This window comes from Schistocerca nitens, chromosome 3 (assembly GCF_023898315.1).
Source record: "Schistocerca nitens isolate TAMUIC-IGC-003100 chromosome 3, iqSchNite1.1, whole genome shotgun sequence".
Lineage (NCBI taxonomy): Eukaryota > Metazoa > Arthropoda > Insecta > Orthoptera > Acrididae > Schistocerca > Schistocerca nitens.
The window spans coordinates 232,539,254-232,552,329 of record NC_064616.1 but is presented as its reverse complement, the minus strand read 5'-3'; the positions used below and the strand labels follow the sequence as shown (position 1 = coordinate 232,552,329).

General features: G+C 40.8%; 1 protein-coding gene across 11 annotated transcripts in view; it reads right to left on the bottom strand.

Moving 5' to 3' along the window:
* The window catches only part of LOC126248194 (delta(14)-sterol reductase LBR-like), a 382,264-nt gene that overhangs the window by 316,221 nt on the left and 52,967 nt on the right, over positions 1 to 13,076 (bottom strand). For all 11 annotated transcript variants that reach the window (XM_049948977.1, XM_049948978.1, XM_049948976.1 and 8 more), the window contains exon 2: positions 11,329 to 11,476. In XM_049948977.1, the coding sequence (XP_049804934.1) occupies positions 11,329 to 11,475 (147 nt within the window). In that variant the 5' untranslated portion in view covers position 11,476. The remainder of the gene's footprint in view (positions 1 to 11,328; positions 11,477 to 13,076) is intronic.

Sequence of the window (13,076 nt, the reverse complement as noted above, 5' to 3'; positions counted from 1 at the left end):
CCTTTCCTGTTCCAGTCGCGTATGGTTCGCGGGAAGAACGACTGTCTGAAAGCCTCCGTGCGCGCTCTAATCTCTCTAATTTTACATTCGTGATCTCCTCGGGAGGTATAAGTAGGGGGAAGCAATATACTCGATACCTCATCCAGAAACGCACCCTCTCGAAACCTGGCGAGCAAGCTACACCGCGATGCAGAGCGCCTCTCTTGCAGAGTCTGCCACTTGAGTTTATTAAACATCTCCGTAACGCTATCACGGTTACCAAATAACCCTGTGACGAAACACGCCGCTCTTCTTTGGATCTTCTCTATCTCCTCCGTCAACCCGATCTGGTACGGATCCCACACTGATGAGTAATACTCAAGTATAGGTCGAACGAGTGTTTTGTAAGCCACCTCCTTTGTTGCTGGACTACATTTTCTAAGCACTCTCCCAATGAATCTCAACCTGGTACCCGCCTTACCAACAATTAATTTTATATGATCATTCCACTTCAAATCATTCCGCACGCATACTCCCAGATATTTTACAGAAGTAACTGCCACCAGTGTTTGTTCCGCTATCATATAATCATACAATAAAGGGTCCTTCTTTCTATGTATTCGCAATACATTACATTTGTCTATGTTAAGGGACAGTTGCCACTCCCTGCACCAAGTGCCTATCCGCTGCAGATCTTCCTGCATTTCGCTACAATTTTCTAATGCTGCAACTTCTCTGTATACTACAGCATCATCCGCGAAAAGCCGCATGGAACTTCCGACACTATCTACTAGGTCATTTATATATATTGTGAAAAGCAATGGTCCCATAACACTCCCCTGTGGCACGCCAGAGGTTACCTTAACGTCTGTAGACGTCTCTCCATTGATAACAACATGCTGTGTTCTGTTTGCTAAAAAATCTTCAATCCAGCCACACAGCTGGTCTGATATTCCGTAGGCTCTTACTTTGTTTATCAGGCGACAGTGCGGAACTGTATCGAACGCCTTCCAGAAGTCAAGAAAAATAGCATCTACCTGGGAGCCTGTATCTAATATTTTCTGGGTCTCGTGAACAAATAACGCGAGTTGGGTCTCACACGATCGCTGTTTCCGGAATCCATGTTGATTCCTACATAGTAGATTCTGGGTTTCCAAAAACGACATGATACTCGAGCAAAAAACATGTTCTAAAATTCTACAACAGATCGACGTCAGAGATATAGGTCCATAGTTTTGCGCATCTGCTCGACGACCCTTCTTGAAGACTGGGACTACCTGTGCTCTTTTCCAATCATTTGGAACCCTCCGTTCCTCTAGAGACTTGCGGTACACGGCTGTTAGAAGGTGGGCAAGTTCTTTCGCGTACTCTGTGTAGAATCGAATTGGTATCCCGTCAGGTCCAGTGGACTTTCCTCTGTTGAGTGATTCCAGTTGCTTTTCTATTCCTTGGACACTTATTTCGATGTCAGCCATTTTTTCGTTTGTGCGAGGATTTAGAGAAGGAACTGCAGTGCGGTCTTCCTCTGTGAAACAGCTTTGGAAAAAGGTGTTTAGTATTTCAGCTTTACGCGTGTCATCCTCTGTTTCAATGCCATCATCATCCCGGAGTGTCTGGATATGCTGTTTCGAGCCACTTACTGATTTAACGTAAGACCAGAACTTCCTAGGATTTTCTGTCAAGTCTGTACATAGAATTTTACTTTCGAATTCACTGAACGCTTCTCGCATAGCCCTCCTTACGCTAACTTTGACATCGCTTAGCTTCTGTTTGTCTGAGAGGTTTTGGCTGCATTTAAACTTGGAGTGAAGCTCTCTTTGCTTTCGCAGTAGTTTCCTAACTTTGTTGTTGTACCACGGGGGGGTTTTCCCGTCCCTCACAGTTTTACTCGGCACGTACCTGTCTAAAACGCATTTTACGATTGCCTTGAACTTTTTCCATAAACACTCAACATTGTCAGTGTCGGAACAGAAATTTTCGTTTTGATCTGTTAGGTGGTCTGAAATCTGCCTTCTATTACTCTTGCTAAACAGATAAACCTTCCTCCCTTTTTTTATATTCCTATTAACTTCCATATTCAGGGATGCTACAACGGCCTTATGATCACTGATTCCCTGTTCTGCACTTACAGAGTCGAAAAGTTCGGGTCTGTTTGTTATCAGTAGGTCCAAGATGTTATCTCCACGAGTCGGTTCTCTGTTTAATTGCTCGAGGTAATTTTCGGATAGTGCACTCAGTATAATGTCACTCGATGCTCTGTCCCTACCACCCGTCCTAAACATCTGAGTGTCCCAGTCTATATCTGGTAAATTGAAATCTCCACCTAAGACTATAGCATGCTGAGGAAATTTATGCGAAATGTATTCCAAATTTTCTCTCAGTTGTTCTGCCACTAACGCTGCTGAGTCGGGAGGTCGGTAAAAGGAGCCAATTATTAACCCAGCTCGGTTGTTGAGTGTAACCTCCACCCATAATAATTCACAGGAACTATCCACTTCTACTTCACTACAGGATAAACTACTACTAACAGCGACAAACACTCCACCACCGGTTGCATGCAATCTATCCTTCCTAAACACCGTCTGTACCTCTGTAAAAATTTCGGCAGAATTTATCTCTGGATTAAGCCAGCTCTCTGTACCTATAACGATTTCAGCTTCGGTGCTTTCTATCAGCGCTTGAAGTTCCGGTACTTTACCAACGCAGCTTCGACAGTTTACAATTACAATACCGATTGCTGCTTGGTCCCCGCATGTCCTGACTTTGCTCCGCACCCTTTGAGGCTGTTGCCCTTTCTGTACTTGACCGAGGCCATCTAACCTAAAAAACCGCCCAGTCCACGCCACACAACCCCTGCTACCCGTGTAGCCGCTTGCTGCGTGTAGTGGACTCCTGACCTATCCAGCGGAACCCGAAACCCCACCACCCTATGGCGCAAGTCGAGGAATCTGCAGCCCACATGGTCGCAGAACCGTCTCAGCCTCTGATTCAGACCCTCCACTCGGCTCTGTACCAAAGGTCCGCAGTCAGTCCTGTCGACGATGCTGCAGATGGTGAGCTCTGCTTTCATCCCGCTAGCGAGACTGGAAGTCTTCACCAAATCAGATAGCCTTCGGAAGCCAGAGAGGATTTCCTCCGATCCATAGCGACACACATCATTGGTGCCGACATGAGCGACCACCTGCAGATGGGTGCACCCTGTACCCTTCATGGCATCCGGAAGGACCCTTTCCACATCTGGAATGACTCCCCCCGGTATGCACACGGAGTGCACATTGGTTTTCTTCCCCTCTCTTGCTGCCATTTCTCTAAGGGGCCCCATTACGCGCCTGACGTTGGAGCTCCCAACTACCAGTAAGCCCACCCTCTGCGACCGCCCGGATCTTGCAGACTGAGGGGCAACCTCTGGAACAGGACAAGCAGCCATGTCAGGCCGAAGATCAGTATCAGCCTGAGACAGAACCTGAAACCGGTTCGTCAGACAAACTGGAGAGGCCTTCCGTTCAGCCCTCCGGAATGTCTTTCGCCCCCTGCCACACCTTGAGACTACCTCCCACTCTACCACAGGTGAGGGATCAGCCTCAATGCGGGCAGTATCCCGGGCAACCACAGTCTTAGTCCGATCGGGGGATGCGTGGGACGAGCTGGCCGTCCCCAACAAACCCCCATCTGGACCCCCACAGTGATGCCCATTGGGCATCCCGGGATTGGAATGACTCCTTACCCTCTCCCTTAAAACCCACATCCTTTCGTCTTTCCCTCTCCTTCCCTGTTTCCTGACGAAGCAACCGTTGGTTGCGAAAGCTAGAACTTTGTGTGTATGTTTGTGTGTCTATCGACCTGCCAGCGCTTTCGTTTGGTAAGTCACATCATCTTTGTTTTTAGATATATTTTTCCCATGTGGAATGTTTCCATATATATATATGCGCTTCCAGAATCTTCAACTTTCAGTAAAACTGTTTAAGAAACAACTAATTTTCACATATGATGCTAAAAGTCACAAAATATTGTACACAGTCTGTGTCCAATACTCTGCGAGAGGGATATCGTAATGAATCTTGCCTGTTGAGAACTTCCATACTTCAGTTGAAATGGTCGATTGCATATAAATATCGGCCTGACACGAGTTTAATTTTTATACTTAAATTATATATTCAGCATTTAATGATAATTTTGCACATATTTTATCACCAAAAACATTATTTTTCTGATAATATAATTTTATTTTTCATATTGATCCATTCAACAACATCAACATTGGAACCATGACAATTGGTAATCACAACTGTTACCTTAAATGAGTCAAAAGCACTTTACAGTGCAACTAATATTATTATGCTTTAGTTTAGAAGTTGACAAAATTTCTGTTTTCATTTTTCTAATTTTATTATTGATAATTCAATCGACAATCACACAAAGACAGTGAGGTGATAGTTTTTGTATTGTTAAATTTGCAACATTCATTATTATTAGGCACATAAATATTTACATAATAATTATTTCCAGAAAAATTACGTAAATTATATCTAAAAAGGAATTTCAATTAAGACAGTCATAATAAAATTATTTTGAATTACATGTTCTAGAAGGATATGGAAGATATGTACATAATACCAACAGAAATTTTCGGTGATAAATGTGCTATGACAGTTGTAGTAATTGTTGAGATTGGTCAATGTAACTATCAAGTGCTTTGTGTTGGGCTGAAATGTTGCATAATGCATTTACTTAAGAAGTGGTGTTGAACAAAGTGTTAAGAATTTATGAATAAATATTGATGATGTCAAAAAGCAACTATATTCCAGTGGCTTTTATTGAGATAAAAAACCTTAGATCCCTTAATTGGAAAGCATAAACAGGAACTGACACCCTAGACAACAAGACTGCCATAGCAAGATAAGTAACATTTATCTGCTAATATAATATGTCTGCCATTACGAAATTATGTAAATGTTGACAATACTAGAATAGTTAATTCAACATTCTATATATCTATGAACATTATGGTAGTACGGCATATATAACATTATACCATGTCTTGCATATTAGGGTAATACAGTACTCATCATATAGAAAGGGGTCGTCTGCCTGTGTCGCTATCAAGGATGACATGTAAACTGTAGTCACATTTTGTGTAGCATCACTCAACAACAAGCAAAGAATTTTATACTAGCCAGAGCTATGGGTAGTGGCTGGTGCTTCTGACAGGGGATGTGGGGGCACAAAGCCACCACTGCCACCTGAGCTGCTACCGGTTCCCAGCTAATGGGTCCCAGAGAGCTCTGGTGCATGTGGCATTCACAGGCAGGCAGTTTGTCAAGAAATCTTTCGCAAAAATGTTAGTGGACTGACTGTTATTACTGTTGTGTCAGAAAGCGAAATATGCTGTAAATGCTACTATTACACGAATAGTATTCAGATGAAGTGTGCTACAAAAATTTAGACAACGAGTGGTCTTGACCACCAGACTATGCACTCAGACAATACACGATTTACCACTAGACCATGGGCATAGATGTCGCACAACGGATCTAACAGCAGACAAGACTTCCTCCAGAAACTGTCGCAGCCTACAGAGTTGCCAGATTGTGCAGATACCAGACTTACAAAATTATCAACATGGTCATTTTATTTGTCTTGTCTCGTAATTGGCATAGACTCTGCAGTGGCAGCCTGTCAGTGGCCAGGTTTGAAGTCAAAGAGTACACATATATTTATGAAAACACATGAATATTTTTGAATCACTGTCAAAATTATGGTCACTTTTTCACTCATCAGAAGCAAGAAAATGTAATACATTATATCTGTGTTTGTCCCTGTACCACAGAAACAATACCTTTTTGGATGAAAGTTCCTATTCAGTTTGACAGCTAATTGGTCTCAACTACAAGCTGGGAAAGTGTGTAACCAAAATTGAGATATATCTTGTGTACTGGTAGGCAAGGGCATATTGCTCTCTCACCTAACAGTGCATTTGTCCAGCACTAGTAGGCGCCAAATATTTGTAATATACAGCACAATGCATTTGAGACATGCATTCCTTGTCCAAGTGTAGCCATAAAATCCCTGTAGACTAAAATGAGGCATTCGTAACAATGAGTAATGTTCGCTCCAAAATAATTTTAACTTTCGTAGTCGGAACTGATCACCATTACTCGTTGTTCCACTGTGTGTTTATTCAACTTTGCAGAGTGGTCAAACCAGACATCAACATTCTTGGTTAAGGTGTGCATGTCATCAAATCAAATCAAATCACTTTTGACATACATTCCATTAAAATTTGACAAACTGAATCTGAATGCCAGAAGTACCACAAACAGGTCCAGTACCACAAATGGGTTCAGTACCACAAATGCGCCCAGTACCACAAATGGGTCCAGTACCACAAATGGGTCCAGTACCACAAATGGGTCCAGTACCACAAATGGGTCCAGTACCACAAACGGGTACTAGAGTAGGACAACATACATGGGAGAGAGATGAGTGTAACTTCATCCTAACTAAGTGATCAGTAGCAGGAACACTACAACCAAACTGTTGACTCCAACAGCTGTAGCTTTTCCTTCCCTTCTAGCTATGCTTCCTTGCATTGGTGCATGACCCTATGGGTCATCAGTCTGAGGGCAATGGCACAGTGTTCAATACTTTCATCCCTACAGGCCTCCTGCCTGCTATGGCAGCTTTCTTGTTTCCCCTTGCTCCCACGTGTCCAATACCTAGCAAAATGTAATCTCTTTCCCCAAAGGAGACCTGAGTCTTGTAAGCTCTGGACCATATTCTCTGCTAAGTTCATCTGCCAAAGGTCCTGATAAGTGTTAAAGAAAGCAGGTGAGAGAATTTTTCCTTTGCCGATGTCTCACTTGCTCCAGTCCTTCCGGATCGCATATGACTCGGCATTGTACACTGTGGATATATCTGCTAAGCAAATCCTAATGATCCAATTTGTGAAAACCATTGAGAAACAATGAGAGAACCTGTAATAAGGCAAATTAAATTTGTATGGCACAAATAGCTGGCAGTCCCTTCAGAGTGATCTTCAGCTAACTGTTTGCAAGTTCTTTCAATTTGACACCACTTTTGCAACTTGCATGCCCTTAACCTATCCCAAAAATCCTACTGGGGAGAGGACACATACAGTTTAATGTGGAATCTGAACCATATGTCATTCCTGGCATATCTACACATCACTGACAGATGAAGGCTAGCAACAGTCTCTATGTTCGCACTTTACCACTAGCCCATCAAGCCTGACAGTCGCCTGCATTGAGTCATCTGTATGCAGTATGTGATGCTAAAATTGTGCAAATTATCTAGAATGTCATAAAACAAAGTAACATGGTGGTTACATAGTCTTGAGACAGGTGCTGAGAAAGAGGCTGGTCCTAAATGCCCCTGTAGCGGGCCTATTTCTTTCATGAAGGTTTGCATCAAACATCTTTGGATATGATGCTCTGGTAAATCCATATACCGTGTATCTATAATCATGTCAAAACTCCAAAAAGGTGCTTTAAATCTAGAGCAGTCTGGCTCAGTCTACTCCACATGCCTAACTCACAGTCAATTTTAAAACATTAACTGCTTTGAGTGACCTTAGGTCTCTTAGGTGTGGCAGCTACGCAAGCTTGCGTTTGAATACTATGCTCATGAACCTAAGAGTGACCTTATGATTTAAAGTGGTGAAGGACACTCCAATATCATGAATATTAAAAACATAACAAGAAATTTACAAACACCACCACAAACTTTTTCAACTGGACACTTAAAACTAGTTTATGCGTCCATTCCTCCAGTCTCCAAAATTAATATCTGCAAATTGTGTATACCTAGATGCAATTCTGAAAGATGAACTAACATTTGAAAATTCATTCATACATTAAGAGCACTGTATGGGGTACTTTGCTGTGGAAGTAATGCTCTCTAAAGCCATCAAAAATCAAGTCACGCCTCATATAAGACTTTGAAGGACTCTTCAACAAAATGAACAGACAGGATTTCATGAACTGTACAAAAATTATGCACTGAAAGGAATCCTCCTAAAAAAATAAAGCACATGAAATCCTCAGAAGTTCCAAGCATAGAGCCATCCAACTAGCATTATAAGCTTTCTCGTGATTGTGGAGGAAATACCTATTAAGTGATGCAAGAGAAGAAAAACATGTTGTACAGCATCCTACAGCACAATCTGTCTAACAATGGTATAATGATACTTCTAGAATTTACGTTAAAAGCAATTAAGCAGCTGTCTTGATATGAAGTCCGCAAACAGCTAGTGAAGGCAACACATTAACAGCTACGATGGATGTCCAATGCTTCCCAGGCTTGGGAATGGTAACTACAACGGATTGTTTCCACAAGGGGGCAAATTGTCCTCTCAGCCATTTCAAATTAAAAAAAAAGGACAACTTAAACAGAATGGGTAGCTATATTCTTTTTTTATTGGTATAACTGAAATCTAAGTTGCCACTCTCAACAATAACTCACATTAATGTTCAGTCCCTGCTGGAGGAAGTGATGAATCAAACAAAATGTTCCAGCAGTCTGAGTGATATGTTCTTTGGTGGTCACTAGACATCCCTTACTCACTGCAACACTAATATGGCACCTAACACCTCTCCCTAGCAATATTTCCAATAGTTCCCCATATTTGTGTTGTTTTAGTGGAGCAATTTATGGCTTTCAGAAGATGTTGCCAAAAAAAAATTTTTTTTTCAGTAATTATGTGACATTCTGTCCTTGCCAGATGCACAGCAGTGAGTTTCCTTGCAGTTGACCAGCTCTTGAATCTACAAAATGCCACCCACCTTTCTCTAATGGTGGAGGAGCACTTACCATTTAGTCAGGATAAAGGCTATAATTTTTCTTAGCCTGAAGTGTGAAGAATTGATGCTTCATCAGTTGCGTGGATCATATTTGTACCATAATTCACCATTTCCTGGATGCTGTCATGATGTCCAAGTACAGCCTCTTGGCTATACAGTACATAGCTTGTCCTATGCACATTGGTAGCAATCTTTTACACACAATTATGCCAGGAATACCCAGATCAGGAATGATCACAAGAGTGCAGATTATCAAACACTTTCCATTCCTAGAGCATATCAAGAAATCAACAGTGGAGAATAACCTTGTAGCAGTGCTCTGACCTGTGTTCAAAAGAGGTTGTCAATAATTTGACCTGTCTGAGGCAGGTGGCTGCTGTTTCACACGACACATTACATGCACTGAATATTCCACAAAACAGGAAAGGTAAGAGATAGCTTCTTTGTCTGGAGGATCACAAGGCAGTATAAAGAGACAGTTAGTAATTCTACATAGAATATGCTCCACAACAGCAACAGCTTGGAAGCTGGTGGTGATGGTAAGGAGCAACATGAATCGCTAACAAACAAATGGTTCTGTTTTGAAGGATCTTATAAATATAAGGAGTTTTTAAGGACTTGCTGCTTACATGTATACACACTGTACAGAAAAATTTTAAACAAGTTAAGCTACAGCAATTTCATGAACAGTAGGCTTCAACAATTTTTTTTTCACACATAGCACATAAACTTAAAAATACAAGACTACCTTACCTCACTATTAAAATATTTCTTCAATGTACCTGAATTTGAATGTTTAACACTGTTACTGCCTCTTCTGTGCTCTCACCAACGAAGTTATCTGTGGATGGCATTGCCCTATAGCAGAGGGGCTTCAGAGTCTAAAATGTAGTGATAAATGTGTGCTTTATTATTTCAACCAAGCTGGATGACCTGTGACATTCCATGGTTTTGCTTTAGATGAGAGCAATGTTAGCTCCCTCATAATGGCCTCCAGATCCCATGGAGAAGGGGGAGGAGTGGCAGGTAGTCTTGAGATTCATAATACAGAGTCAATTACATGTGGTTTGATAATTTTAATCATTAGATGTGGATTATTTTGACCAAACTCAGGATTCTGCTATTTTTGCATTTGTGTTTCTCTTTCAGGAGTATATTATTTAGCAAAGGAGGTCAGTAGATTGTTCAACTGGCAATAAGTCAGAGTTTCCACTCAGAACATTCTCTCTAGCTTTCTCCGATATTATTGCACAAGGTTACATGTAAGTGTGAGGACAGCCATAGGAAAAGATCATTTGACTGGAGTAGGGATGGGAAGAAATTCCGTAGCACTCTTTAAATGCATAATAATAATAATAATAATAATAATAATAATAATAATAATAATACTGTCGTAGGAGGCTATGAGAAAATGGAGGAAATGCTCATTTATGGGAAAGCACGAACAGACTTCCGCACTACATGTTGTGGCATACTATATGTACCATATAGAGGAGCATTTTTTCTTCTCTTACTGAGAAGTAGATGCTTCTATAAGAAATGTACTGTTCCTAGGTCAATTTCACATGTTAAATTATTGATCATAATACGACAAAATACAAGGTTAACCAATCTCTAAATGTGGTGTATCCAGTTTCATAGCTTGCCAATAGCCACGACTTTAAATCTGAGTTGAGTACACACAAAGTAACTTTAGTATTTTAGCAGCCACTTTCCGAAGTCAAACATACATCGCCTCCCTGCAGGAAAAGCGAGTACAAAGTGTTAAGACTGAACAAGAAAATTTCAAAAACCTTCAACTTCCAACAAACAAAAAAATCTGCAAGTCTAATTCAGATGTACTATTTACCCCACTTCCCCTTAACTTTCAGGAAATCTTGGTTCAACTATCAAATTAAATATAAACATGCACACAAAAAAAGAGTGAACCAACTGCCAGACACTTATAGTGGTGTGCAAATAAATAGGCGGGCAGTCTGTGCACGAAGGGACAGAGCTTACTTTGTGGTGTCACCAGTATGCTCGCTGTCTCTATCCCACACACCTCATGCTCTAGACACTGCCCACTCTGTTTCTGCTTTTGACTCTCCATACAAAAATTTAAATGTTGAGAAAACTATCACTGTCACTACTTGAGGTAATACTTGTTGTGCTTGCTTTCATCATCATCATCATCATCATCATCATGTTATCTGCTATATTAGCAGGTCCTTTGCCTCTCCCTTTGCTTGCTTTATGCCACCAATAATGAAGTCTTCTGTGGATAAGTACACTTACCCTATGTAAAATAACATGAAAACCAACATAAATGTTTTATGCACATCCCATAATGCATGATACAGACAAGACATGGCAGAATGACACTACTGGTTGGAGTGTCACAAGGTACACTGTTGCTTGCCACTCATCATTGCTTTACCACCTGCCTTCTTAGATGCATACCACTGTAATATTTCTGATGTATTACTAATAGATTTTTATGTAAATCCAGATTAATTTTACATCAAGATGAACATGTTTACTGACTTACCAAATCTTTTGTTTTAACTACAGCAACTGTTCCATCATCATATTGAATTTTCCACTCCTCACCAACTGGTTCAATTATAGTGCACCAATAGTAGAAATTAGTATTTAGCCATTTGGCCACACATCTTGCACCCTTCTTTAGCTCCATGCTGAAATTGAATGAAACATTAGCACCTAAGTTAAAAAAATTAAAACAATCACATAAAGTCATTCAGAAATTTTTCAGACTTCCTCCAAAGACTGGACACTTTTCAGACGGAAACTAATAGGCACCCTGAATCTGTCTGCAACCTCAGTGCAGTTCTATGTTTGGTCCTATTTTAGCAATTCAATGCTCATCTTGCAGGTACTGACTCATAAATTGTCAACAAGGCCATTAGAGAAGTAGCACATGCTTAGATTTGGGAAGGTCATCAGCCACGTCCTTTTCAAAGGAACTATCACAGCATTTGTCTTAAATTGCAGAAAACAAAAATCTGTTTGACCAGAGGGGGATTTGAAGCACTGTTCTCCCAAATGCAAGCATATGCACTGTGATGTATAATTAAAAATAATACAGAAAATATTGTAAGAAAATAGTATCATAAAGTCAGTTGGGGACTTCTCATAGCTTACTAAAAGGTACTCTCTGCCAGTATTGAAAAATAATTATTCAACCCGTGGAGCAGGTGGTATCAGAATCCAATAACAGACTGTGACCTCCAGAACCTCCTGAGAGAAGGAATGGATGGGGAGGTTTATTAATGACAAGGTTCAATTTCACATCTGACTAGCTAATTTGGTAGAAAATTTACAGAGCACATAGTGACTTTCCTACAGGCATATTTTGTTACACCAACTGTTGTTAGTTGAGTGGTCAGCACTGATAGTAAGGAGTAGTTCATTTCACTAACAAATATTGTCACTCCCAACCTTTACCTGTTCTCCATTAACGGCATCATTTTGAAGAATGAAATAGCTCTTTACCACTGGAGTGTTAGAAATGCACATATATCACCCCTGCTAAGCACTTAAGTTCCTCCATCTGTAGCCATTTGAGTTCCACTGTAGTGTGATCATCATGGGACTTTGGACTTTTTCCTTTTTCCACCTAGGTGGAGAGTCTGCAGCATACAGATGTGCTGTGGATGAACTTGATGTATCCGACATCCCTAACGTCTGCAACTAAATATTCTTCTGAGGAGAAAAGGAATAATACCTTATCCACAAATTTAAGGCCTCCATTTTCAATTTTAATGTTTCTTTACACTTTTCTCCTTTACTGGAAGTGTCTGACGTAGATGCAGGTTGATATGCAAGGCGCCAGTTGAGGCACAATATGAATGCAGCCCAAATAACCAACGTAAAATAGTTTTATTAATAAACACATCAACCAAAAGATCCTCTTTGGAGAAAAGTTAATCAGTTACAATAGTTTCTGAACGTTGGTGATTAGCACTGAATTTATACATTTCCAAACTCAGGCTGAAGGCCTTAATGGTGAAACAGTCAAAGTCAGATATTCATTTGGTCGCAGAATAAGATATGGCCTAAGGTTCACTTGTTAGAAGTATGATGTACGAAAATAAGGTTGACAGCTGATACCCAACAAAGTATGAAGATAAGGTCGACAGCTGATACCCATGTCCTGGTAATTTCACAATGCAGAGGCCAAGTCCCGGTGGTGGTGATGACACCGGCAGCTCTCCTGGTCAGCAGTAGCCGACAAATGGCACAGCATCGTACATAGCAAATATTCCGAACAAGACT